The sequence below is a fragment of the Haemaphysalis longicornis genome, unplaced genomic scaffold (genome assembly GCF_048455015.1).
Source record: "Haemaphysalis longicornis isolate Haplotype H1 unplaced genomic scaffold, Haemaphysalis longicornis Haplotype H1 scaffold_2, whole genome shotgun sequence".
NCBI lineage: Eukaryota > Metazoa > Arthropoda > Arachnida > Ixodida > Ixodidae > Haemaphysalis > Haemaphysalis longicornis.
The window spans coordinates 182,491,062-182,515,182 of NW_027526295.1; the positions used below are offsets into that span (position 1 = coordinate 182,491,062).

Here is a 24,121-nt window from a genome sequence, read left to right on the forward strand (position 1 = left end):
CCAAAACACTCCCCTTCCACCCCCCCCCCCCCCCCCCTTCCTCCATCCCGGCTATTCCCCTGTATCCCGCATACGCGATCCTTTTGTATTTAAGCCAATGGATAAAATAAATAAGATGGCAGCAATTCATCTCAAAGGGGACATGAAAACAAAATAAAAATTGCTAAGTGTGAGAGAACTATTAACTCAGACAGTTCAATTCCAGCCCCCAAAGGCAATGTTTATTGAAAAAAAGATGAGAAAATTGAGAAACTTTCAAATTTCGCGCTAAACGACGCCAACTGTGACGTAATAGGGAATGTGTTAAAAACAACGTTTATGTTTAGTGCATGTTCGCAAACGGAACTGTGTGCTTCACTACAATCGAGCAATCGTGTTTCTTCGCGGCTGCTTTGGCGGCGGCGCGCCACTGGGACAAACTGCGACGTCATTAGGAACTGGCGAGGATGTCAAATTTGGCATTCGACTCAAAGTTGGCGTCATTGTTAAAGAGACAAAGTAGCGCTGATCGACCGAACGGTCGACGCTCCCGTGATATTGGTAAAAAATTGGGCGGGTGTATACGCACTCAGAGACGAGCAGAGTAACGTTACGCACAACTTGGACGAGATAGTAAAGGTAGCAGGACAATTGTACACCAGGCTGTATGCCAGTGACGTTATACCAGGGGAAACTACTGAGAGTACAAGCTCAACTTGCGATGTCCCACTAGTAACTAAAGAGGAGGTAGAAGAGGCTCTCAAAGGCACGAAAAGAGGAAGAGCTGCAGGGGACGACGGCATAACCGTGAATATTTTGAAGGAGAGAGGAGATGCTGTGCTAGAAAAGCTTGCTGCACTATTGTCGAAATGCTTGAAAACTCAGAAAGTGTCCATAGCCTTATTCTGATTCATAAGAAGGGAGATCCCAAAGGCCTCAAGAATTAAATACCCATTAGCATACTCTCGGTTGTGTACAAGCTTTTTCTCAAAGTTATAGTTATCCGCGTTGGCGACAGCCTGGATTTCCAACAACACAGAGAGCAGGCTCGGTTTAGGAAAGGCTACTCGACCATGGATCACATCCATTGTGTCAATCAACTGATAGAAAATCCGCAGAGTACACTAAACCCCTTTACATGGCATTTATAGACTATGAGAAAGCGTTTGATTTTGTACTCCCCTCAGCCGTGTTAGAAGCACCGTCCAGGGAATAGAGGAAACCAACATAAGACTCCTAGAAGACATAATAAGGGATGCACGGGCAGGATAACCCTCCACAAGCAAAGCGATTAATTCCCGATCCGAAAGTGAGTAAGGCAGGGAAATACCATCTCGCCAAAGCTATTCACAGCATGTCTGGAGGGGGTATTTAGAAAGCTTGACTATAAAAACATACTATAAAGGATAAACGGGGAATACTTGAGTCATTTGAGGGTTGCGGGTGACATAGTATTGCTGAGCGAGACTGCAGAACACTTGCAAACGATGCTTGAGGAACTACAATCAGAACGCATGGCCGTGGGGCTAAAAATATATCTGAATAAATCTAAAGTAACGAGGAATAAGCATGCCGAAAGCGTCCGCTTCAGATAAGGAAACAAAGCGCTGGAAGTAAAAGAATACGACGACCTCGGACAGTTGATTAGTGCTGACCCCAACCGCGAGAGAGAAATCCGGCGCAGAATAGGTATGGGTTGGGGAGCACTCGGCAAGCACTCACAAATAATTAAAAGTAAGCTACCTCTCTCACTCAAAAGAAAAATCTACAACCAGTGCATACTGCCGGTTATGACACATTGAGCTGGAACTTTGCACCTTACAAAACAACTAGAAAGCAACCTTAGGTCGGCTCAACGGAGCGATGGAACGAATAATGTTAGGAATAACACTCAGGGACAAGAAACGAGCTACCTGGATCAGAGAAACAAACTAGAGTAGAAGACATCATAGTTCAAATAAAGAAAAAGATAGGACTTGGGCTGGCCATGTGGTGAGACGAATGGACAACCGGTGACAATTAGGGCAACAAAGTGGATACTAAGAGATGATTCTAGAAGAAGGGGAAGGCCATTAATCCGGTGGAGAGATGAAATACGGGAATTTGGGGGTAATTTGTGGACTCTAGCAGCGCAGGACAGGAGCAGTTGGAGGTCACGGGCCTTCGTTCTGCAGGGGTATAGTGCCTAGAATATTCTAGGCACTATAGAAGGGGACTTTAGTAGGGTGATAATAATAGGGATATATATATATATATATATATATATATATATATATATATATATATATATATATATATATATATATTCGAGATTTCGGCCGGCGCACGTCAACAACACTCACGTGGTGAAAATTAATCCGGATTAATCCGGAGCACTCAGCTACGGCGTGTTTCATGCCTGGGATTAGGATTCGGCGCATTAAACACCATTATCTGAATATATTCTGATTTTGAGTGAATGCGGTTTAGCCTCATTTTCAGTACTGAATGAATTATTTATATGTATGACCTCTGCATGCAAGTGACGACGTCTTCATCCCTAAGTAATGTAAATTACTAGAACAGCTTCCTTTTCTCTCTCTCCTCAGAATTGCCTACTGGAAAGAGTAACAATACTGAGCCACAGAATACTGATGTGAATTTCACAAGCGGCTGATAAAAACTCCGGCAGAGGGGTCACTGCAGAATGCAGCCTTTTTTCATGCTCAAGAAAGCACGCTAAGCAATTTAAAGCGAGGCGAACATACAACAACAAATGCTGCAACATATTTATTCCCTGACAATAGGCCATCCCTAACAAGAGACAATGATGGTTAATAGTCTCCGTTTTTCTCTTTAAAAATATAATTTATTCCTGCGTGTATATTGAAATGCATTTTGTTTGTACATGCAGTTCACAGTCAGAAGTTCAAAAATGAAAGCAAAATACGCATGACGCAACCGCCGCTGGTGCTTCCAGGACGCTTGTCCTCCTATAGTAAGGATTTGAAGGAATAAATAAAAAGTATGAAAGTAAGCCGTGCACGTCTGCGCCAACGGATGATGCAGTAACCTTTTAGCCACAATAGAATTTAGCAACAACTACAAAATACCTAAACTGGTAATGGCACTTGCAATAGAACTTCGGGGAGTATAAGAAAGGGGGGATCTCGGGGCTCTGGCCCCCGAACTCCCCTGTAGTCGGCGCTTATGCGAGTAGATGATATCATAGTTCAAGTAAACAAAAAGAAATGGACTTGGGCTGGCCGTGTAGCGAAGCGAACCGACAACTGGTGGACAATTGGGGTGACGGAGTGGATACCAAGAGATGGGTCTAGGTCTAGCCACTGTAGTCTAGGAGAAGGGCGAGGCCAATAACACGATGGAGGGATGAAGCAGGTGAATTCGATGGGTAGCAGTGGACTCGAGCGGCCCAGGGCAGGAGGGGTTGGGAGTCATTTGGAGAGGCCTCCGCCCTGCAGTGGACCTGAGTAGGCTGTTGATGATGATCTATACATAAAATAATTCGCCATGATCACTTCTAACAAGTTGAAATTCATTGGCATTTAATTTAACGCTTTACCACCGAGGCGCTGCAAATACTGCAATTGACGGAGGCTTTGGGATTTGGGGTGGGGGGGGGGGGGGGAGCCTCAACTTCAGGGCCCAGGGGTTTATCAAGAATTTCGATTTGGGGGAAGTGTCGATATCCTCCTGGGGGATGTTGGGAGGCTTTTGGGGGTGTGTGTATATATCACTGGGTTGGGTGCTTGTGGTTATGAAATCTTTTTTTGGGGGATGTCGATATCCTTCTGGGGGGGGGGGGGGGGGTTGGGGGATGTTAGGGGGGTGTATAAATCCCTGTGACAGGGCCATAGAGGTGACGAAGAGGCGTCTGGAATGGTGGTGGAGGAAAAGTAGGTAAGAGATGGGTACGCAGGAGGATAAAATAGTACGGATGAGAATCTAGAACAGCGGGGGGAGAAAAAAGGAGGGGGGGCGATGGGAGCTTAAAACAGGGGGGCGGAGCAGGGGAGGGGAGACAAATCTATTAGGTTAGCTAATAGTAGGGCAAGTAAATGAAATAAAACAGGCAGGTCGGTTGCTGACGACCGATGCCTCGATTGAATAATAATAATAATAATAATAATAATAATAAATTGTCGTCGTCGTCCCACTTGTTTGGATTGGACGAGATCCGCAAACGAGTTAACGGCACGGGATGCTCAGAGAGGAGATCAGATTGTGTAGTTTTCTTAGTTTTCACTGATAACAGAATCCTGCGTTCTCCTGCGAACAACTTAATTTATTCCAAGTGGGTAGTTTGGGATTCCAAAAATCAGTTATGAGATTATTCCGGCCTTTCTGTGAAATAGAGCGATTTGAACTTCGCGCGCCAAGTGCGTCACAAATTGTTCGAGTTTACAATAAAAATTCAAGCTACAGAGAATAAATAGTTTCAAGTTCCGGTACTTAGTAAAGCTAAGAGAGCTTTTTTACAATAAGCAAAGGGATTAGAAAACGGCAAGGCTGTTCAAAGCCAGCGCCGCCGCACGAAAGCGGTCGCATCGTACAGCTGACGGATCTGGGAAGGATGCTGACGGATTCCCTTCCGTCCGTGCTGTGCTGAATTTTTCGGTTTCGTGTCTACTTTCATCCTGACAGTGTCCTAACGATACAGCGTGCAACTGTACCGTATAATACTCAGGTCTGAAGCTATAGGCAAGCTTTCAGCCTTGCGCTCAGCTCTAACGGCGTAGCTCTTGGCCGTGTGCGGGGTGTGCCGCGTCGGTCCGACCTCACGTGACGGCTGCTGCTGTCGGTGCTGTCGCCGATCCCTGAAGCAGAAAAATGTCTTTGACTTCGAATATTGGGTCCGTTCTGACGGGCTTGCCGGATGAATTCGAAAAAGGAGGTATGTGGTTTCGCTTTTCATCCCCCGGGCTAGTGGTTATCTTACGGAGCCCGTCTACTTTAGATGGGGCTTCCGGGCTGTCTTGATCGATGCGGATTTTATTGTGCGCACTTCCAGTTGCCGTGTTTATCGAAGCGAGTGGATTCGGCTCAGTGAAGATAATCTGTATATTGGAGCAAGTCATTTGTACAACTGTGCCGGGTCTCGAGTGAATAATTAGTGTCATTCGCGTCAGGCCGTTGTCGTACTCTAGTGCATTTTTTCTCATCGTTTTCCTTTTTTTTTTCAGGTGGTGTGGTGGCCGCAACCAGTGTCCTTCATCAGAGAGCGAACGAAATACGGCAACAAAGGGTCAACTGGCAATCGTACCAGCAGTGAGTAAAATCGCCAATCTGTGTTGCAACTTCCATTTGAAGCTGGATTCTCTGTTGTGGTAATTCTAACTGATCAAATTATGTTATCTCAGAAGTTGTATGGCCGTTAAAAATAAGACAGGAGCTGTCTGAACCCATGCACGCAGCAGTGTCGCGCATAATGTAAAACAGTGCACCCACCATTCGCCTAGTCCAAAAGAAGCGCGCAAACTTCACAAAGAATCCTGCCCAAGCAGGTTCTAAGCACGTTTCGTTACAATCACGACATAGCCAAACAAATTGATCTTTTTTTTTTTTTTGCCGTGTAATAATGCGACCAAATTTGCTCAACTACAAACCACAGGGCACAAACGTGTTTACAGGTTTGATTACAGACATGTTTCTTCAGAAATTGGGAACGGACACAGTTCAAGTAAGGGTATGGCTTAAATCAGTGTGCGATAACGAAGTTTTTGCTGCAACATAAACACACAGTGGAGCTATAGAAGCTTCCTGCATAGGACCTCGGGAGACAGTGCCTTTTTGCTTTCACTTGCCCAACCCGCTGTGCGTAAGGTGTGGCTACATTCGACAGCCATGGTAGGGAAAATGTCCCAAGAAAAAACGCAATTACGAAGACAAATGCCAAAATTTTCTCTACAAATTAGTGGGAAATAATATGCTTGCTTGGCTTTCTTGGTTGCATCTAATTTGCACCATAAAAGTGGTTATTCAGCGCCATTATGGCAGCAGTGGGAGAAAATTTTTGCGAACTGCTTTTAAATGCTTAAACTGTACAACTTAAGAATTTCTTTGTGATTGAACGTTTTTCCAGTTTGATAACTGTCGTGCAGTAGGCTGGGCTTTGCACTGAACTGGGACAACACAGGTGCTGTCTTTTAGCATTGCAAAACTGTATTTTGTGATTGCTTGCAATTGCTTAGATGGCTGGATGCGTTCAAGAGTTGCCCATTATGAGTTGAGGAATGAGGACTGTGGCACTGTGGCACTGTGACTGTGACTGTGGCACTGTGCATGGTGTGAGCTCCCGATGTGGTGGTCTTGCAGGAGCCAGATGATCACCCAGGAGGACTACAACTTCATTGTGGCCCTGGACCAGTCGACGGCCGAGAGCAGGGCCAACCTGCTCAAGCAGCAGCGGGGGCAGTCGGCCAAGACCTTCTTCAACATGCTGGAGCGCATCTCCCGCGACCAGACCATCCAGTACATCCTCATCATGATCGACGAGCTGCTCCAGGTATCTGTCGTCACAGAGCCTGCTGCCCCAAAAGTTTGCCTTTGCTGCCCCGAAAGTTCGCCTTTGTCTCCTTACTCTTTCCCCTCCCCCCAAGAGTTTTGAATATCGAGCTTGCTTCGTTGAAAAAAAGACATTTACGGCCCTCTACCAAGTGTGTGGAAGGGGCCGCCGCACTTTGCTTTAGAGCATTTTTGCAGTTTCATCAGACCGGTATCTTGCCACTTCGTGTTTCTTTGTACCTGCATAATGCTATTTTGGATTGTTTTGTGCCCACGCCATGTTTTCTTTGAGGTTTTTACAGAGCAAGCTTTGATTGACATCCGACAGTTTTTATGCTGCATATTGCCTCTTTGAATAGCAAAGACACATGGCATGAAGCCATTTATTACTACGGGGGCCTTGGAACTGCATATGGCACCAAACCACATGATGGTGCATAATGCACCATCATGGGGGTCCCGCGTTCCCATTGCACATTGTCTGTAGACTGTGCATAGGTGGTTCTGCCGCAGTGCGAGCAACGCGAAAGTGCTGGAGCGCCTTAAACTTTGACTGTGGGGATTCCCCATTGTCGCCATCAGCAGGGCAATCACATCACTACAGTTAGGAGATGGTGACTGTGCATGCCAAAGGAATCACCAACCCCTCCTGTCATATTTGGGGCACATAATGCACCCTCACGTGTGTTGCTCAGGAGGAGGCCATACACTTATTTTTTGCCACCATTCAAGCTTGTTGAGCTCATTTGGCTGCATTTTCACTTAGCTGGAGATGTTGTTGGTATCCATTGTCTTTTGACGACAGCAGGCGAATGGGATTCATGTGCTGTGCAGGAAGACAAGTCGCGTGTGGAGATCTTCAAGGAGTATGCCCGGAAGAAGAAGGAACCAGTGTGGACCCAGTTTCTAACCCTGCTCAACCGCCCTGACGGCTTCATTATTAACATGGTATGGAGCAAACATATCTTTAATTTCAAATCAGTAGTACAGTCGAACCTCGTTATAGCAAACACTGATATAGTGAATTATCGGATATAGCGAACTAAATACAAAGTTTGTTTCATCACGCTTCATTTCAATGACACCTATTCCAAAACCAAAACTTCGAGAGCTGTGCGATATCGGCTATAACGAAGAAATATTTGGCTCCTGCGAGGCTAGAAACTCAACAGCTAACATAGTAAAAGCAAAATAAAAAAAAGTGGAACAACCATTTTTTAGTAGCGTGAAAAACTGCAGAAGTAGAAAAGGCCTTTTATTGTGTGGACACTGACACACTATGAAAAACTTCATTCCGCTCAGACTGTGATGAGCCACCAGGCAAAGGCCACAGCCTCCTTCAAGTAAATAAGAATGCAGGCCTGTTTTGCCAAACAAACTTTGTTCTGTTGGAATTTCACGATCTCAAGTTTTGGTCTGTTTATTTTGAAATGCCACAAGGAGACAGATAAGGATTACCGTATTTTCCGGTCTATAAGTCGCACCTTTGTATAAGTCGCACCCCTCTCAAAACGACAGTTTTTCTGAAAAAAAAAAAAAAAAAAAAAAACGTATATAAGTTGCATTGGTGTATAAGATGTACCGGTGTACACAATGCATTTTTTAATCAGGTAAACTCGTAGAGGAGTTAGAAAGTGCAGCGAAGGTACATGGTTGCAGCAGCCGCTGCCTCTCAACGCATCCCCTGGTAAGCAGTACTAGACACATGCATATACCGTCCGAAGTCTAGACAGTACTAACTTCTCAAAAATGGTTTATTGATACACACAGATGGCATGTACTTACGGACGGCATTTAGGCAAAACCATCGAAGCCTTCTTCCTCCGACTCGCTAGTAATAATTCAGCAACTTCAATTGGGAGTTCCGCCGGCGCATCGCTGTCGTCCTCAGACTCACTGGTGTCTTCTTCGCCAACATCGTCACCACTCGCGGACGGGATCAGTCTGGCCTTTATAAACCCAGCTACAACTGTTTTTGTGGAAATGGAGTCTCCAGAGTCGGAGTCCCATTGAGCCACCTCTCCAAACGTCGCGCGCGTCATGCGTCCTGTCTTCGTAAATCAGCACAATAAAGGTGTCATGGCGGACGGAAGCGACGCGAACGAAAGCGGTCCGAAAATTGAAACTTATCAGCAAGCTGTCATTTTAAAAGTTAGCAGCACAGTTACCTCCTTCAGAGTAACACTCTGTAATATTTATAAGCTGCATTTTGTTTTTGCAACTCAATTTGATGTTACTTTGAATTTATTCTGAACTGTAGTTACTGCACGTGGCAGAAGGTGGCGCGCGGTTGTCACAGTCCATTATCGTTATGTTTTTGACTAGAAAAAGCTGCGAATTGTTTGGTTTAACGTCCCGAAGCGACATATGGGCTTTGAGAAGCGCCGTAGCGGTGGGCTTTGGATTCATTTAAACCATAGAGCTGTCTCTTAATGTGCGCTGACATCACGCAGCACACAGGCACCTGTTTGAGCGCAAACTATGCGCGGCCGCCACGAACCGGATCTCTTCCATACATAAGTCTCACCAATGGATAAGACGCACCAACAAAAATTTCCGGAAAAAAACGCTACTTATACACCGGAAAATACGGTACCTCGTTTATAGTGGGTTTGAAGCCTAAAACAATGCTTTTTTTTTATCTAGGATTATTGCGCGAGCCAGACTGCCGATTTATTAGAGCCAATTTTTACCTCTACAGTTACAGCGAATATCGGATATAACGAACTAGTTTACTCTCCCAATACTACTTCATTATAACGAGGTTCGACTGCTGTACTGCAGGAAAGTTTTTGCTTCTTTTGCCAACCAATAAGAAAAAAAGCATTGTCCTGTATTCCCTCTTTCAGTGTCATATGAAATGAAGCGACGTCATAGCTGGTGTCGTGCCCAGGAACAGTTTCTCTTCCTGTTTTTTTTTTCTTGATTCATTTCATTGGAATAAGGAGTGTATGTGAATCATGTTGTTTACATCGCTATTTGTTTAGTCTAGAAAAACCTTCTTTGTTGTATTGTATCATGGATAAGCTGAGAATTCTCAGGGAGTTTGGCAAGTATAAAAAAAAATCAGAGGTGTGTAAGCTGCCTGCAGGGGTGCCACTGAAAGCCCTCTGACGGCACGTTTTGAGAGCAGCTGTGTATCGCCAGAGTCCCTTAATACTGTTCTGGTCACGAAACTTCTCCGTCACTCTATGGGAGAGCTTGATATGGTGCCAAGAACGGCCGCTACGCGGCGCAAGCTGTCTTAGGGGGGCCATCGCCCCGCTGCGCCCGGCGGAACGCACTGGCAGCGGCGGCAGCCCGAAGGCGTTCTGTGGAGGCTGCTCGGGGTATTCCTTCCACCAAAGTTTGTGCATCAGCGTCACGCGCACTTCATGTGCCAGTGCACCGCCTTCAAGGTTGACGGCATGAAAATTCGAATGCACAATGCCTAAGACGTGCTGTGTGACGGGCTGCAGCTCTGGATACCGAAGCAACAAGGAAAAGGCGTCGCTTTTTTTTCCCCCATGCAGCGCCGAACTTCGAGAGAAATGGAACAGAGCTATACCGCGGTTGGAAGCTGGCGGTTTCAACTTCGAAAGCAAGAACGTTCGGGTTTGCGAAAAGCATTTTGATGCTTGCGACGTTGTAAGAGCCGACGAGCACATCGTGAACGGGGTGGTCGTGTCGCTTCAGCGAGGGAGACCGAGGCTTCGGACGGATGCCGTTCCAAGGATTTTTTACGGGCTCCAGGCCTACCTGACAAAGCCTAAACCACGTTCCCGGCCAGCGAAAAGGCGGCGCGAATTGTCTAAGGGGCGTATCATTAGCACCAAATTTAAGATTTATTGCATGCTTTAAATCATAACCGCCCCACCCCCCAGCATCCAAAAAATTAAAAAAAAATATATATTATGTGGTGCCTCGGTAGTGGCAAAGGCGGCCGAGAAGCCAGCACTGGCATCAAAAGGAACTTCCAGATTAGGCTGTTGTACTTCCCTTCCCGAGGAAATCACGGGCTGTCGGCCAGTAATTTATAATGCTATAAACAGTAAACACAAGGAAACGTCAAGCGGCGGGTGTCCCGTGTAAATTGCGTAGAAAAAAGGGTTGAATCAAATGTTAGGCACGTGAAACTCGTTTTTAGAGCGGTCGCGAAAGCGCTCGGCTGCTATAACGGCGCCTTCGAAAGTCACCGCGTCAAGAAAGCGATCAGCGCTCACAAACGTGCGTCCAAAACAACTGTGCATTTGGGTGTAAACTCAATTGAAAGATCTGGAATAAAACTTCTGGCTGGACCATTCACTTCATTTGAATACTTGGGTAGCAGCGCGCGAGAGGCAAGCCGGATATAAACCAAAGTGATTGCTCCTGTACTACCCAGTCGTGTCTCATTCCGTTCACCCTCCTCCCCCTTTTGCAGCACTACCAGAATAGAAAGCTCACCTACCGCATCAAAATAATCGCCCTTTGGCCAGGCGCAAATATAAACACGATGTTGAGCAGATCTAGCAGTAGTTGGTCGCATCGGTAGCATGGTGCGTGAGCATCATCTTTCAACACTTGCGAACTATGACGTACCGCTTCGAAGCATCGTAAGTAGGCATATAATTGGGCTATGAGGTAAATATTAACACAATGCGTTGTCGCGTGGTGTGAGAACACTTTAAATGCGCTGCTGTTTATTAGGTAGGCCCGCACTCCCAAGCAAACTACGCGTGCGTTCCAAAGTAAACAGGTTTCATTCGTCGTCGACACTGGATCCCGTTTCGACTTATTTATCTGGTGGCATTGATGCGTTCAGAGACGTTTAAGAAAAGGTAACAGGAAGAACAGCACGCACATAATCGCGTCGAAGCGTCGGCAGTAGTGCACATACAAGCCCAGCACTGGCGGCGGCTTGTCGCCCCCCTACGACGGGTGGCGCCCGCTAGCGAGAGATTTTGCCTCTATATCAACCTCCGGGCGGAGTTTCGTGACCAGAAAAGCATTGAAGGACTCTGGTATCGCTCTGGCTGGTATCCCATTGTTGCTGTTTCGTAGTAGTTGTGCGGCAACAGTGCAGTGAGGCAGGCACGCCTTCTTCTTTGCGGTCTCCCCCACTCTCCCCCCCCCCCCCCTGGTCTGAGCAGACGAGTCGCATCATTGCCAAGATTGCCTGCTGGAGCCGTGAGCTGATGGAGGGCTCGGACCTGCAGCACTACCTCACCTGGCTCAAGGACCAGCTGCGCATGCCGGTGGGTGCTCGTGATGGTGGACTCCTCTGCCTCCTAACTACTTTCGGTGTTAGCTAATAAATGTGCAAGTGGGTAACTATGGCATTTTAACAAACCCTGAATTGAGCGCCAGTTGAACAGTGTATTTGTTGGGCACAAGGTCCTTATTAATATTTCGATGCAATGTAGCCATGAGGTTAGTCAAGAGCCAGGCACAGTGGAAATCCGAATTTACAGCGAGCTTTAAATGCAGAAGGGAAAGAAATGTCAGATGTCTTGACACCGAAGGTGGGTGGTTTTATTTTAAATTAATGCAGACTTTTGCCTCAACGGTGCTCCTGCCATCTCTTTTTCCTCCCCCCAGAACAATGACTACATTCAGTCGGTGGCAAGGTGTCTGCAGATGATGCTGCGAATCAACGAGTACAAGCTGGCTTTTGTCGCCATTGATGGCATATCAACGTGAGTACCAGTGCAGTCGGGGGTTTTCTTCTGGGGCTTGCACCTGTGTGCCTGTTGCACGCATGTGGGTGCATACATGCACATTTAGTTTTGAGCTCACATGCCTGTCCCGGAGAAGCACAGGGTTATGCATTCGACTAAAAAATCTGTTGACTGTCATCAATAAAATATTCTCAACGAGTGCTGTCCCCAGTTTAAGAGGCATGGTAGCATTGTGGCACTGTCCTCCCTGCTTCCAGTGGCTGAGTTCTGTGTGGTGCCTTTTTCCCCGCAGCATCGTGACAGTGCTGGCCGGCCGAGTGAACTTCCAGATCCAGTACCAGCTGACCTTCTGCCTGTGGGTCCTCACCTTCAACGTGGACCTGGCCAGGCGCATCAACAAGTAACCACCCTACACTTTTCCATTTCGTTCTAGAAATCTGCGTGCTCAGCAGTGATGGCCACCGGTCTGTTACACTGAATATTGGCTTAAAACTTCATTTGGCAAGTTGTTACCAGCAGGCTCACGCAGCAAAGTGGCATGAGGTATTGTGGGTGGTGGTTGTACATCTTAAAGGCCGCTCTTGTGCTTGAAAGTAGCTCAGCTGTGGTGCGCTGCACAGCATGGAGAGTGTATTTGAGAAAGCAAAGTATACATAGAAAATCTTCTGGAACCGTCGTGCTACGCGAGGCATGTCGGCAAGGCCTTCGTTCTGCAGGAAGAAAGCAATGAGGGGGAGCGAATTACGAAGAGTCCGCTACGTTCTGAACAGTGTTTTGCATACTCTGACCATTTTGGCTGCTCTTCTTGCCTTGAACTGTGCTTGAGTGTGGCAGGCTGATTTGATGTCATTATTGATTGCTAACGTTGTAAGTGGATTGTTAGCGACTAATTGCAGTAGCAACCATTTATTTCATTCCCCAGTCAGTCGTGACATTAATACAAAAAACAATGCACTTTTGTCAGTTTTGGTTCAGCATCTAAAACTGACAGTGAAGGTTTCAGTGACAGAAATTACCTATGGTACTTTTGTACTTGGTGATCTTCTCATTCTCATTTGTTGTTTTGTTAAGCAGAGTATGCACTTTATGTATTGCTTACTTTTGGCACTCGATGTTGCGCAATATAAATCTCATTGTTCTGTTACTGATGGTGTTTTTGTTCGCAGGTACAATGTCATACCCATCCTAGCTGACATTCTCAGCGAGTCTGGAAAGGAGAAGGTGGCACGCATCATCCTGGCAACGTTCAGGGTTTGTTCTCTTGTTTTACATCTCTTAGACCTTGTGCTGACCCAATACACAAAATTTGAAGAAACTAATGAGCCTTGAACACTTCACTAAGTCGACATAAATAGCACTTGCATGTTTCTGGTGGAGGCAAAATATCATATTTATTCAATTATAAGCGAGGGTACAGTTTGAAGAGCTAAAAAAGAAAAAAACTATATTCCTACCAATATAAGGCTAAGAAATGAAGGAAGAAGGCATCTAGATTTCTTACCTTCCAGCAAAGCAGTCACCAAGTATTCATGAACTACTGCGCACAAAGATATTTGTTTGGAGTGAGATGACAGACAAACTTAGAAACTGTCGTCCTCAGAGGAGGTGGTATCCGAATCTTCCTTATCACTTGCACACTCGAAGAGGTCAGCGTCCTTGGTACTGTCAAGAGCATTGTAAATGCAGCACTTGCAGATTTTTGTCGCCACCATGGCTTCGGTGGTCGCTGCCCAAGCGTCAACCACCCACTGGGTGAGCATAGATCGGGGGCGCTCGCTTTAGGCGTCCCGATGCCGTCGGGGCCAGTGTCAGACAACATCCATTCATTGTACAGCCATCTGATGTGTGCCTTAAAGGGCTTGCTTAGGCAAATGTTGAGTGGCTGTAGTTGGCTTGTCATGTGCCCCGGGATGGCGACCAGCTTCTTCTCTTCACACCTTCCATGACTTGCCCAGAAAAGGCGTCGAGGGCAGGCATTAACCTTCAAGCAAGCGGTGCCCCTGGTCTTCGGTGCAACACCGACTTTACCCAGTCGAGAAAAAGCTCTTCCGTCATCCACCCCTTCTTCTGGCGTCGAATGTGGGCGTTCTGTGGGAACACCTTGTTCTTTGGCACAGTCTTTCTCTTCAGGACAATGAAGGGGGGCAGCTTCATCCCATCGGCAGTGCAGGCTAACATCATGGTTATCCTTGCTTTCTCATTGCATGTGGTGTGCAAGCTCACTTACCATCACCTTTTTGGTCAATGGTCTGAGCTGATGGCATGTAAAAAGAATCAGACTTTTGTCGGCGTTTCCATGGAAAATGTGCCGGAGTAGAGTACAAAGTCATGGACATATCTTTGAAAAGAAATTAGTTTTTCTTCATAGTCTCTGGGCAACTTCTGCATCCCAGAGGTCCGCCTTCACAAGAAAAACCTGGCCCTCTTCAAGCGCTTCTGCACCCAGCCCCTGCTAGCTTTGACCTTGAGAGTGGAGTGGGGACGCCACGCTCCATCGCGATTTTGCGCACCTTCATCGGCACGATTGCCGACAGTAACGGCTAAACCGCCGCCTCTTCTCTCTCTGACAGTCCGTGACCACTTCTTTCATTTCGGGAAAACACTCCCTGTTGTGGGCCACGGAAAGCCTTTCTGGTCGCTGCGCAGGCTAAGAGCGATGTCTTCTGTTTGTGCCAACAACACTCCAGCACTCCAACAAAAAAAAGGCAAAATGGTGTCCCGACGCGGCTGCTACTTGCGTGAAACGGCTGCTTATGGCTCAGCTCATTGACATGGTTGAAGGTGCCTGCTGCCATTGCGCCTGCTGTATCGCGAGCTATTCAATACAGTTGCAGCTGCTGAAACTCGGTGATTACTATCTGCAACCTGCGTTTGTGGAAAATTTTATAAGTTGTATTCTGAAATCTCTTTGTTCCGTTTCCAACAGTGTTGTCTTGCTCTTTTGGAAGCTTGGAAATAATTGTAAGGCAGAAACCAGAACTCTCACTCCAAAATCACCTAATTGCTATACTGAGCTTTGAATACAAGGTGGGGTATAACTTTGACTACGAATTTTGGAAAAAAAAACCTCACCTTTACAGCCAAGTATTGGTCGGAATGCTTCATGTCGTGCACAATAAACCTAGGCAGGACCCAGCAGTTCTCGCCCAAGACGCCGAGCGCATGCGTCACGCTAACCGGGCATGCAGTATAGAGCTCAGTATTGGTGTAGAGAGAAAAAAAAAAACACAAAACAAACATTGAAACCGCATGATGAATGATAAGGTGACGGTGAACAATGGGACCCCCCCCCCCCCCTTCGCCCCCCTTCCATGTGTTCTGGTGAGGATTAGGTTTGCAGCTGCTTTCAAAAGAGGAGAGGGGTTGATGTCATTCGAGTGCTAGCGCATGTGTGAGGCTAGGCAGGACCCAGCATTTCTCGCCAAAGACCCAGCATCAGGACCCAGCATTTGCAACGGTTTACAACGGTGGTTTACAACGGTGGTTTACAACGGTTTACAATAGTGGTTTACAACGGCTGCGCTGGACATCCACTTTCGCAGGGCGGGATGGCGTCCGTTTATTTTTTAAATAAATATGGTACTAAGATGCCTGCATGGTGAAATTGGTTCACGTTTATGCTCCTGAGGCGGTATACGTTTATCCTTAGCCCCATGCAGTGGTGCACATCATAGTCCAAGTACAGCTTCGGCACTCGACACTACAATTTTGAAGGTAAAATTTTGGTAAAGCACCTGGTAGTTGCACCAGATCCTGTGAATTAAGTGCCTTTCATTCAGTGAGTTCAAATGTGGAAGGAGCTAAATACAAGAACGTGCTCGCAATCCCATTGTAATGTCATCTGCTCAGTTCTCGACTGAGGAATGCTGGTGGCTTTTTTCTTTTTTCAATGAAGTGTAGCTAGAGTAGGCTCAAGTTAAGCACATGTCACTCAATGGCTGTGTCATATATCAATGTGAAAGTAGACATTGCTGCCATACTAGCCAGAGCATGTGTGGGGTCACACCACCATCTTTTTCTTGTGCAGAACCTGATCGAGAAACCCGAGGAAAGCGAGATCCGGCGAGACAATGCGATTGCCATGGTGCAGTGCAAGGTGTCGAAGCAGCTGGAGATACTGCAGGGCAAGAAGTTTACAGACCCGGACATTGTCGAGGACATTGAGTTCCTCGAGGAGAAGCTCAACGCCAGCGTCCAGGACATGAGGTGAAGAGGATTGCTCGTCGTTTCCTGTGCACGGCAAATTGTGGCTCTATCTGGGTGTACTAGTTCATGCAGTGACCTAGCTCGACTCTCAAGCCTAGGCCACAGTGCTAGCTCTGCTGGCCTGTGCCTTGCAGCAACCGACTGGCATCGCGGTAGAGAGCAACCAGCAACACACGCGATACAAGAAATTGGGGACAACATTTATCAGACACCCAATAAGGCTGGCTGGGTGGTCTGAGGGCTTGCTAAGCAAAAGGAACTGTTCCGATTGAAAATTGCACGCTGGTGGGAACGCAAGTCTGCTTTGGTTGCTGTCTGGATCCTAAAAGAAAGCCTGTCCTGTTAGCACAATTGGACCAGCTGTTTCCGGATCTTTGGTCAGACCATTCACCTGGGAGGAGCTAAGCAGTGCTGGTGCCGTAGCACACTTTGCCCACAATGGAAGACAAGCTGGTGCTTAGGAGAGAGCGAGAGACCTTCCTTCTATTGCCTATGCCGCACCTTGGGGAAGGGGGGATATTATAGGACCGCGTGATTCTCATTCCAGGGACGATGTGATGTTGTTATGCCACACTAGGTACATTGTGATTGTTTTATACAGCATTGCACTTATCACATAACTAGCTTCGCTTGTATTGAGACAACTGCCAGTGAAGTGAAGAACTGATTTTGTGTCTAATTATGTTTTTATCAAGTCCCCAATGGCACGGTGCATGAGTTTATATACTCCAGCTTCGCAGCCTAAACGATTGTAGCATGTCTGTGAAGAGTGCAGCTGGAGGTGCATCGTATCATCTGGAGGAAGGAGGCAACGAAGCAGTTCCTCAAATGAAGTGCTCCTTCTCAATCCACATTTATTTTACTTCTATGTTGCCGTGAATGTCTTGTGTGACGCAGCCTCTTCCTTCATTTCTGTGCACCTCTTGCAGCTCCTTTGACGAGTACGCCACAGAGATCAAGTCTGGCCGCCTCGAGTGGGGGCCCGTGCACAGCTCGGAGAAGTTCTGGCGGGAGAATGCGGACAAGCTCAACGAGAAGAACTATGAGCTGCTCAAGTGAGTATCACGGCATTCACAACCTGCTCTCGTGTGGAGTTCTTTGCTGTAGTCATTTTGCGTTGCGTGTTGCACTGAGTAGGATAGCCGTCTTCAAGTCCCATTTATGAGTGTTTTGACAAGAATTTTAGTGGGTGCATAACATTTGTGGGAGGGGTGGGACTTGAAGTCTTACGAAATTGCTGTCTGTTCTGCGAGCAAGGGTAAGGAAGTTGTTTAGCCATAACAGTGGTGTTTGTGCTGCTCGCAGATTGGGCTGAAGCTTTAGCTCTCACATTGCTGCATGCCATGAAATGAGCACCTGTACCTCGCAGCCAACAAGCTAGGAAAGTGTAAAATTCGATAGTGACAACAAAACAACAGCAGCAAAAACGAATTTCACCCCACGTACAAGATGAAGTGCCTTTGTGATATCAGTTGATTTTTCAGTCGTTCAAAAGTGACCATAGGTTGTGCATGAGGGTCTTTTCCCTTGTATGCGTGTTTGGCGTTCGTTCGTAAGGCTGAGATTGATTGGAGTGTCTGGTTTCGTCTCTTCCACAAACAGGATCCTGGTGCATCTTTTGGAGTCCAGCAGGGACCCCCTTGTGCTAAGCGTGGCTGCCCACGACGTTGGGGAGTATGTCCGGTACTACCCACGTGGAAAACAGTTGAGTCTGCCTCACCCTCTCCCTCTTTGTCTTGAAGGATTTGCTTCAAGGCAAAGCAAGTGCTCCAAACAGTGTTGAAATCATTGCTGGTTTATGTCGAGACAGTATTTTTCATTTGTTTTAAATGTAGGCCCAAGCTGTAGAGTTTGGTTTTGTCGATAAATTTCGTAGGATTTGGAACAAAATTGGCACAGCAGTGTAGAAGAATCAGGACTTTTCTTTTCTATGTTGTATCATGGAATTTTAGGGCATCATGATCTATGTAGGTAGGAGACTAGACATTAGTGCAGCATGTGGCTTGTTTGTAGCAGACTCAGCTGAGTCAGCTTTCCTTCCTTTAGGTTATTTTATTTGGAACACCTTAATTATTCAAAACTTTTAAGGTGCAATGATGTGGGGCAAACTGGCTGTACAGCAAAAGCTTATTTTGAGGAGGTCAGTGTGATTGCCTGCTCACATGGTTAGCACAAGTGTACTCAGCCACTCTGTATACAAGTTATTACTTCCGACTTTAAATGATAACAAGGTAAGGACGTCTGCAAACCTACTTTACAGCATGGCATCAGAAATGATCGCCGCCAGAATAGCGGCAGCTTCAAAAGTGAAGGCATTCCTGCAGCAGTGGCATTGTTTGCACCTGCTGTCATTGTAGTGATGGTGGCTGTAGGTGGTATTCATTGAAAAGGTTAGCTGTCAATTTCTTCGCTTGGCAACACTGGAAACGGCTACGGACATGGCACCACAGACATGGCGCGGCTTGTGCCACTGCGCCGGCACGCCGAAGCAAAAAAAAAAAAAAAAAAAACACCAGCGTGCATCGTCTCCTCCGTTTCAACCGATTCTCAACGATGGTGTCAACAGAGATGATGTTAATCGCACTGACATTGGACTCGTGGCATTACTTTGCATTCAGTGGGGTAGAGCTTGGAACATCCAACACAAATCATGTGCTAAGTATGGACAAGTACCGCTATCCCCGCGAAGCCCGATGTAATCAGGGACGTACTCACATGGTTGCCTGCATGCATGCCTCGCCAGTGAATACAAGCTATAGACTGTGGGCACTTGAGTGGCATGTGCCTACAGTTCATTTCAAGTTGCTTACAAGCGTAAAGGTGTGATGCACTACAGCACTGCATAGATGGAGATAAAAAATTCAGGCAGAGTTGCAGCCTTGTTTTTAACAGTTGGGCTGGATAAGTGATGTTTAGGCACGTAAAAAGGCGAGGGACACTTTCAGTAACGGTGCAGTGCTTTACTTGCGTGGTTGCGTGCAGGGTGATTGAGAAGCTGGGAGGCAAGCACCTGGTGATGCAGCTGCTGAGCCACGAAGATCCCAATGTGCGCTACGAGGCCCTGCTCTGTGTACAGAAGCTCATGGTGCACAACTGGTAAGGATCATTGGCTGTAGCGCTCGTTGAATCACTGAACTTGGAGTACGCAGATTGGGTGAGCCGGTTCTCAATCATCGGTGATTTCAGCTTGGATGTGAAGTGAAGGACTGTTAAACTGAATAACCCGAAAGCACTCGTATACACATAAAAACATCGCATAATGCCCAACATTTTCATGCGAGCTGCCAGGCAACAGCCACCTCGGGTTTTTAAGTGCAGAGCACTTGAGGGGCTTGCCTTGTCGTCGTAGCTCGCTGTAGCGCTCGATGTTAAGCAACTGCCGCGTTGGGTGGTGCAGTGAGATTACGGACCCAAATAGACCCCGGCGTACCATAGTAGGGTGTCCTGGAGAGGCGTCGAAAACCAGGCGGTTTAAATAGCCATAAGCGTTCAAAACTTGTGAACCGCTGGCGCTTGTCATACATCTCCCCGTTGTGTAGCACAAAGAAAACTGCGGGTACATTTGAGGCAAAGTAATTAACCGGCAGTGCCCACGTTCATTTTGTGAGGAAAGCTCGTTGGGTTGGTTTTTACAATAGTAAGCAAAAAAAAGTGGCAGTGCTACACCGACACATGCAGGAGGAAAAGGAAGCACGAAAAAAACAGAACTCCCGCTGGCGCAGTTTCAGGCAGGGGGCGCACGAGCACTGCGAAGGCGGGAAATTTTAATTGCGTTGGGTGGTAGCAGTGATCAGATAACGGCGCTACAGCCAATTTGGCGGATCACAGCTCTGCACTTCCAACAGCTTTCCCGTTTAGTGGAACGGCTTTAATTTATGGATTTTAGCCTGCAATTCACCATTGGGTGTATCTGGCGGCGGTACAAGACTCGAAGCGGCAAGAGATTTCCCCCACGTGACTCTGCCCACTCCGAGAATGTCAAAAGAGTAACTGCTTTCATGGCTTTGTACTCGTCACTTTAGGAGTCTTGCCTGCATGTAATGACAAATACCTTCAACCAACAGATGTCATGGGAAGCACATTAGTGGCAGTGTGTGAAAGCTTGCTATGGTGTGTTGAAGGAACAAATGCGAGGCACAAAGCATGGAACTTGTGGCCATGACTTCGTGCAAAATCTGTAGAACGTTCTGGGCAGGCAAGGTGTTCACATAGCACGCAGTGCATCTAGCAAAACATACGAAATTTAAGTCAACCTGATCACAGACACTCTTATTGCCGTCCAAGCAACTGCAAAGCAACTGAGAGATTAGCAATATGCGGTATGGAGGAAGCGATTTTCATAGTGCTTGAGAACAGAACGTGGGTCCTGCATTAGCTGGTCAGACTTATTCTCTGGCGGGAAAACGTGGTGCTGTTGCCGACTTAGCTTTCTTGCCTCAGTTTCTGCTTCCTCATGCCCCCCCATCTTGGCATTTTATTTTTGCGAAATTAGTGATGCCACAGTTTGCAAATGTCCTTGCTTGGATGGAAGTGGCAGTCTGCATACAGCAAATTTTATTAAGTTAGGGAGTGAAGATGCTCGACACTTCGTTTAAATCTTTCTTGAGACGCAGAACAGCGACCCTTAACACATCGCGAAAATTCTGCCTCTCAATGATGCGGGAAAGTGGTCACCCTTACGCAGAGTCCAGAGTGCATTTGCAGTTGTAAAAGTTAGGTGCAACTACTCTATTAAACCAGCATACTGCCAGGTTATGTGCCATGAACCTTTTAAAGATAAGAACACAGGCACAAAATGTGTCATTTTTTGCATGCATGTGTTCGAAGCCAAATTCTTTGCTTCTGAGAGATGGAAAGCTTAAAGGGGCACTGACACAAAAATTTAGCATCTTGTTTTTTTCGTTGCGATAAGTAGTTAGTGACCTACTTATAACCTGTAGAAACCTCATTTGCTTCAGCGTGCGACGGTTGTTTAATTAGAGGCATTTTCAATGCGGCCAGTCACAGTTTCGGTTTCAGCGAGTGCCACGAAACGATGGATTTTGTGGATTTTGTGTGAACAAAGCTGACCACGTGACCGTCGGAGGGATATCACAGAGCAGAGCCGCCGTAGCACTGTCGAATCCGCATCGACGACAGTTTCTGCGAATGCCCCCACGTACTGATCTCGTGAGGCGCTTAATTAAAAAGCGACCGTGGATGTGACGCAGGCGCTGCGAGTGCAAATGCTACCGCGGCTAAAGACGACGCGCGACGCTCGAGACGGTGGGTGGCAAGACGCGCGCTGGGAGCAGCCGGCCGGTCTGCCTACAGGTCCGCCTACAGATGTGTTCGGCTCAGCACTGCGGCGGATATTCGAGTGCCGCTCTCGTAAGCGGTGCAGATGACAATTTTTAATGCAACCCGCCATCGCATTATTAACTCCTTTCTCATGTAAGCCACTATGGTCGGGACTTGGGGACAATTTCGTGCAGCGGTAACAAGCTATCACTCGAGCTACCTGCGCCGGCCTGGGCCACTTCGCGGCCGTGGCCGCCGCCTGCACAGCGACCGTGCGGCTAGCTCAGTGAGCTTTTCGTGCCTCCGGCGCGTTTTCGCATCCAATGGTAATAAACAGTAATAGAAACAGTGCCTGGAATCGCTGTAGAACTTTGGTCGCGGCCAGCTGCCCGATGAGCTTACGAAATCACGGCGCCTCCGCCGCTAACGATCGGGTCGTTCGTTCTCGAGAGCAGAAGCTCTGCCCTCCGGCCCTCCGATTGGAGCGGCGAGCCGGGCGAGCCCGCGTAAAACGCCGGTAGTGTGGAAGCGGCAAACACAAACTCGTGACGTGTTTGGATGTTGTTTATTTACAATTGCGCGTGGTCCTCTGCTGGCTGCTCGGTTGCGTTTCGCACACTTCAAAATTGATTTTAAATATGTTCTAGGCTGTATTCGCCGCTGATATTTTGCAGATGATGTATATGTGTTCCCACCAATCTATCTCCGACGTTATCTCGCCTTCAAAATTTTGTGTCAGTGCCCCTTTAAATGTATGTGGTTATTTTCAGGGAATACCTTGGAAAGCAACTGGAGAAGGAAACCAGCACCACAAGGCCAGCACAGGGAGCATCCAGGACATAACTTGCGCACGCACGATTGCGCTGTTAGGCTCCAGGAGGACTTGTGTAATATATAAGCCGAAGTGTATTTATTGATTTAAAGGGGTACCATGCCATCAGTCTGCACTTCTTGTTAATGTTTTGTCGCGATAATGTTATCGTGTTGCAATATCGTGACAAAAGTCGTTGCCAGATTGTACTTGATACGAACATTCCAAACAAGACTGCCGTAGCCCTAAATGCAATTACTTACTAGGAATAGCCGTTTCCTTCATTCCATCTAGTCTGTTTCAAACTGTCAGGGCACGAGGGCCTTTTTTCGTTCTAAAACGGGTGCATTACTTTTGAAATGCAAACAGCGGTTCGCAAAGTGTGCCGCTGCAGGTAATGTTGAGTGAGTAATGCTGCGCAGAATAGATTGTGCTTGGTGTTTAGGAGTCTAGCTGAAGAAGCGAATGTGTGGCAATAAAGATATCTGTGACCACATGTTTGCGTCTTTATTTCTCTATCCACTTAACAGTAAGTACACGGTTTAAATAAACTCTCAAACAAACAAAAGAACTTTTCAGACGAAAGAAAATCACTTGGGCATGGTAACACGAACGTCCTCGTCAGTCTCGACACCGGTTTCTTCCAGTAAGGCCTTCTTACCCTTTGGATAGCCTTCAAGAATGGCGTCGATCACGTCGTTTGCAAGGCGCTTTCTTTTGCGCCATTCCTTTACGAACTTCTCGTTGTCCTTGTAGATGCGGTCTTTTTCTTCAGGCTCGACGAAGGTGGTGTTCGAAGTAAGTTTCTCAAGTCTTGCCTTGAGCCGATCCCGTTCTTCGGAAACAGTTGCAATCTTTTCGACAAGCTGCTCTGTCGTCAAGCTGTGGCTCAAAGCACTCAGCTGTGACTCGCGGGCTTGCAGCTGTCGCGTGACTTCTTGCAGTTTTGCGTTTAGGTCGCCGATTTCTTGGTCCATTGCTGACAGTTCGGCTTCGGCAACGTCAGGGAATTCATCTTGGTTCGCAAAATATATTTTCTGCTTTCCGTAAGTTTTCTCCTTGATCTTGCCATCTAGCGCTAGTTGGTCGAGAGCCCGCACTACAGCCGTCTTGCCGTGTTCCTTGTGAAGGTTGTTGAAGATGTCGTTGGAGCTGTAGGGTCGGTTCTGGGCTTTCACGTAGTCGAGGATTGCCTTTTCGGCCACCGCTTCTTTCGATTTACTCATTGTGTACTGCGCGGAACGTGTCAACCGTCTGCAAAGAACTATCGGACTACCTCGGCTCGGCCCGTCCGGAGAGTAGTTCAAACAGAGCCCGCAGCAAACCAGCTTACTTGAAATGGTGCACGCATTTCTCGTGGTTTCTTGGCGGCGAAGAAAAGTTCTCAGCCGTATTTCCCACTTCTGCTCCGCCTACGTTCGTTAAACTCCGGTGTCCACAGCAGAAAATGGAAACTCGAAAGGCGGGAAGTCGTGCGCCTGAAAGTTTTCGCGAAGCAGACTGTGGAACAATTTTCCGCCTGTCCAACAGATGGCGACACCATACAGCTTCCGAAGCGCCGGCGCTGTTAGAAAAGCGCTGAATTTTCGAACGTTTGTACTTTGAGATTCGCAGAGAACATTAGCAAAACGCTTGTAAAAATATTTTACGAGTTACTGGGGACATTTTCGGAGCAGTCGAACGCTTTGCCGGGTCAGCGGTC

The 24,121-nt window shown here is 47.1% G+C and overlaps 2 protein-coding genes across 3 annotated transcripts in view; one reads left to right on the forward strand and one right to left on the reverse strand.

Annotated features, from left to right (window-relative positions):
• Vhasfd (V-type proton ATPase subunit VhaSFD) overlaps positions 1–22,915 on the forward strand; it is a 45,667-nt gene extending 22,752 nt beyond the window's left edge. The window contains exons 1-13 of one of the 2 annotated variants that reach the window (XM_077698861.1): positions 4,512–4,873; positions 5,163–5,247; positions 6,295–6,484; positions 7,318–7,431; positions 11,595–11,699; positions 12,043–12,140; positions 12,415–12,522; positions 13,289–13,373; positions 16,150–16,328; positions 17,258–17,383; positions 17,931–18,032; positions 19,311–19,424; positions 22,379–22,915. In XM_077698861.1, coding sequence (XP_077554987.1) covers positions 4,810–4,873; positions 5,163–5,247; positions 6,295–6,484; positions 7,318–7,431; positions 11,595–11,699; positions 12,043–12,140; positions 12,415–12,522; positions 13,289–13,373; positions 16,150–16,328; positions 17,258–17,383; positions 17,931–18,032; positions 19,311–19,424; positions 22,379–22,451 — 1,443 coding nt within the window. In that variant the 5' untranslated portion in view covers positions 4,512–4,809 and the 3' untranslated portion in view covers positions 22,452–22,915. Of the gene's footprint in view, positions 1–4,511; positions 4,874–5,162; positions 5,248–6,294; positions 6,485–7,317; positions 7,432–11,594; positions 11,700–12,042; positions 12,141–12,414; positions 12,523–13,288; positions 13,374–16,149; positions 16,329–17,257; positions 17,384–17,930; positions 18,033–19,310; positions 19,425–22,378 lie in introns of those variants that run through there. The other variant, XM_077698860.1, reaches the window with a different exon arrangement.
• Positions 22,906–23,961, reverse strand: LOC144169612 (homologous-pairing protein 2 homolog). Its single transcript, XM_077698864.1, has one exon. It carries the CDS (start codon positions 23,643–23,645, stop codon positions 23,010–23,012), a length of 636 nt encoding a protein of 211 aa, XP_077554990.1. The 5' UTR covers positions 23,646–23,961; the 3' UTR covers positions 22,906–23,009.
• Between the last annotated feature and the right edge of the window lie 160 nt (positions 23,962–24,121).

Coding starts and splice junctions, on each gene's coding strand:
- LOC144169612 (XM_077698864.1), bottom strand. CDS start 23,645: ATGAGTAAATCGAAAGAAGCGGTGGCCGAAAAGGCAATCCTCGACTAC.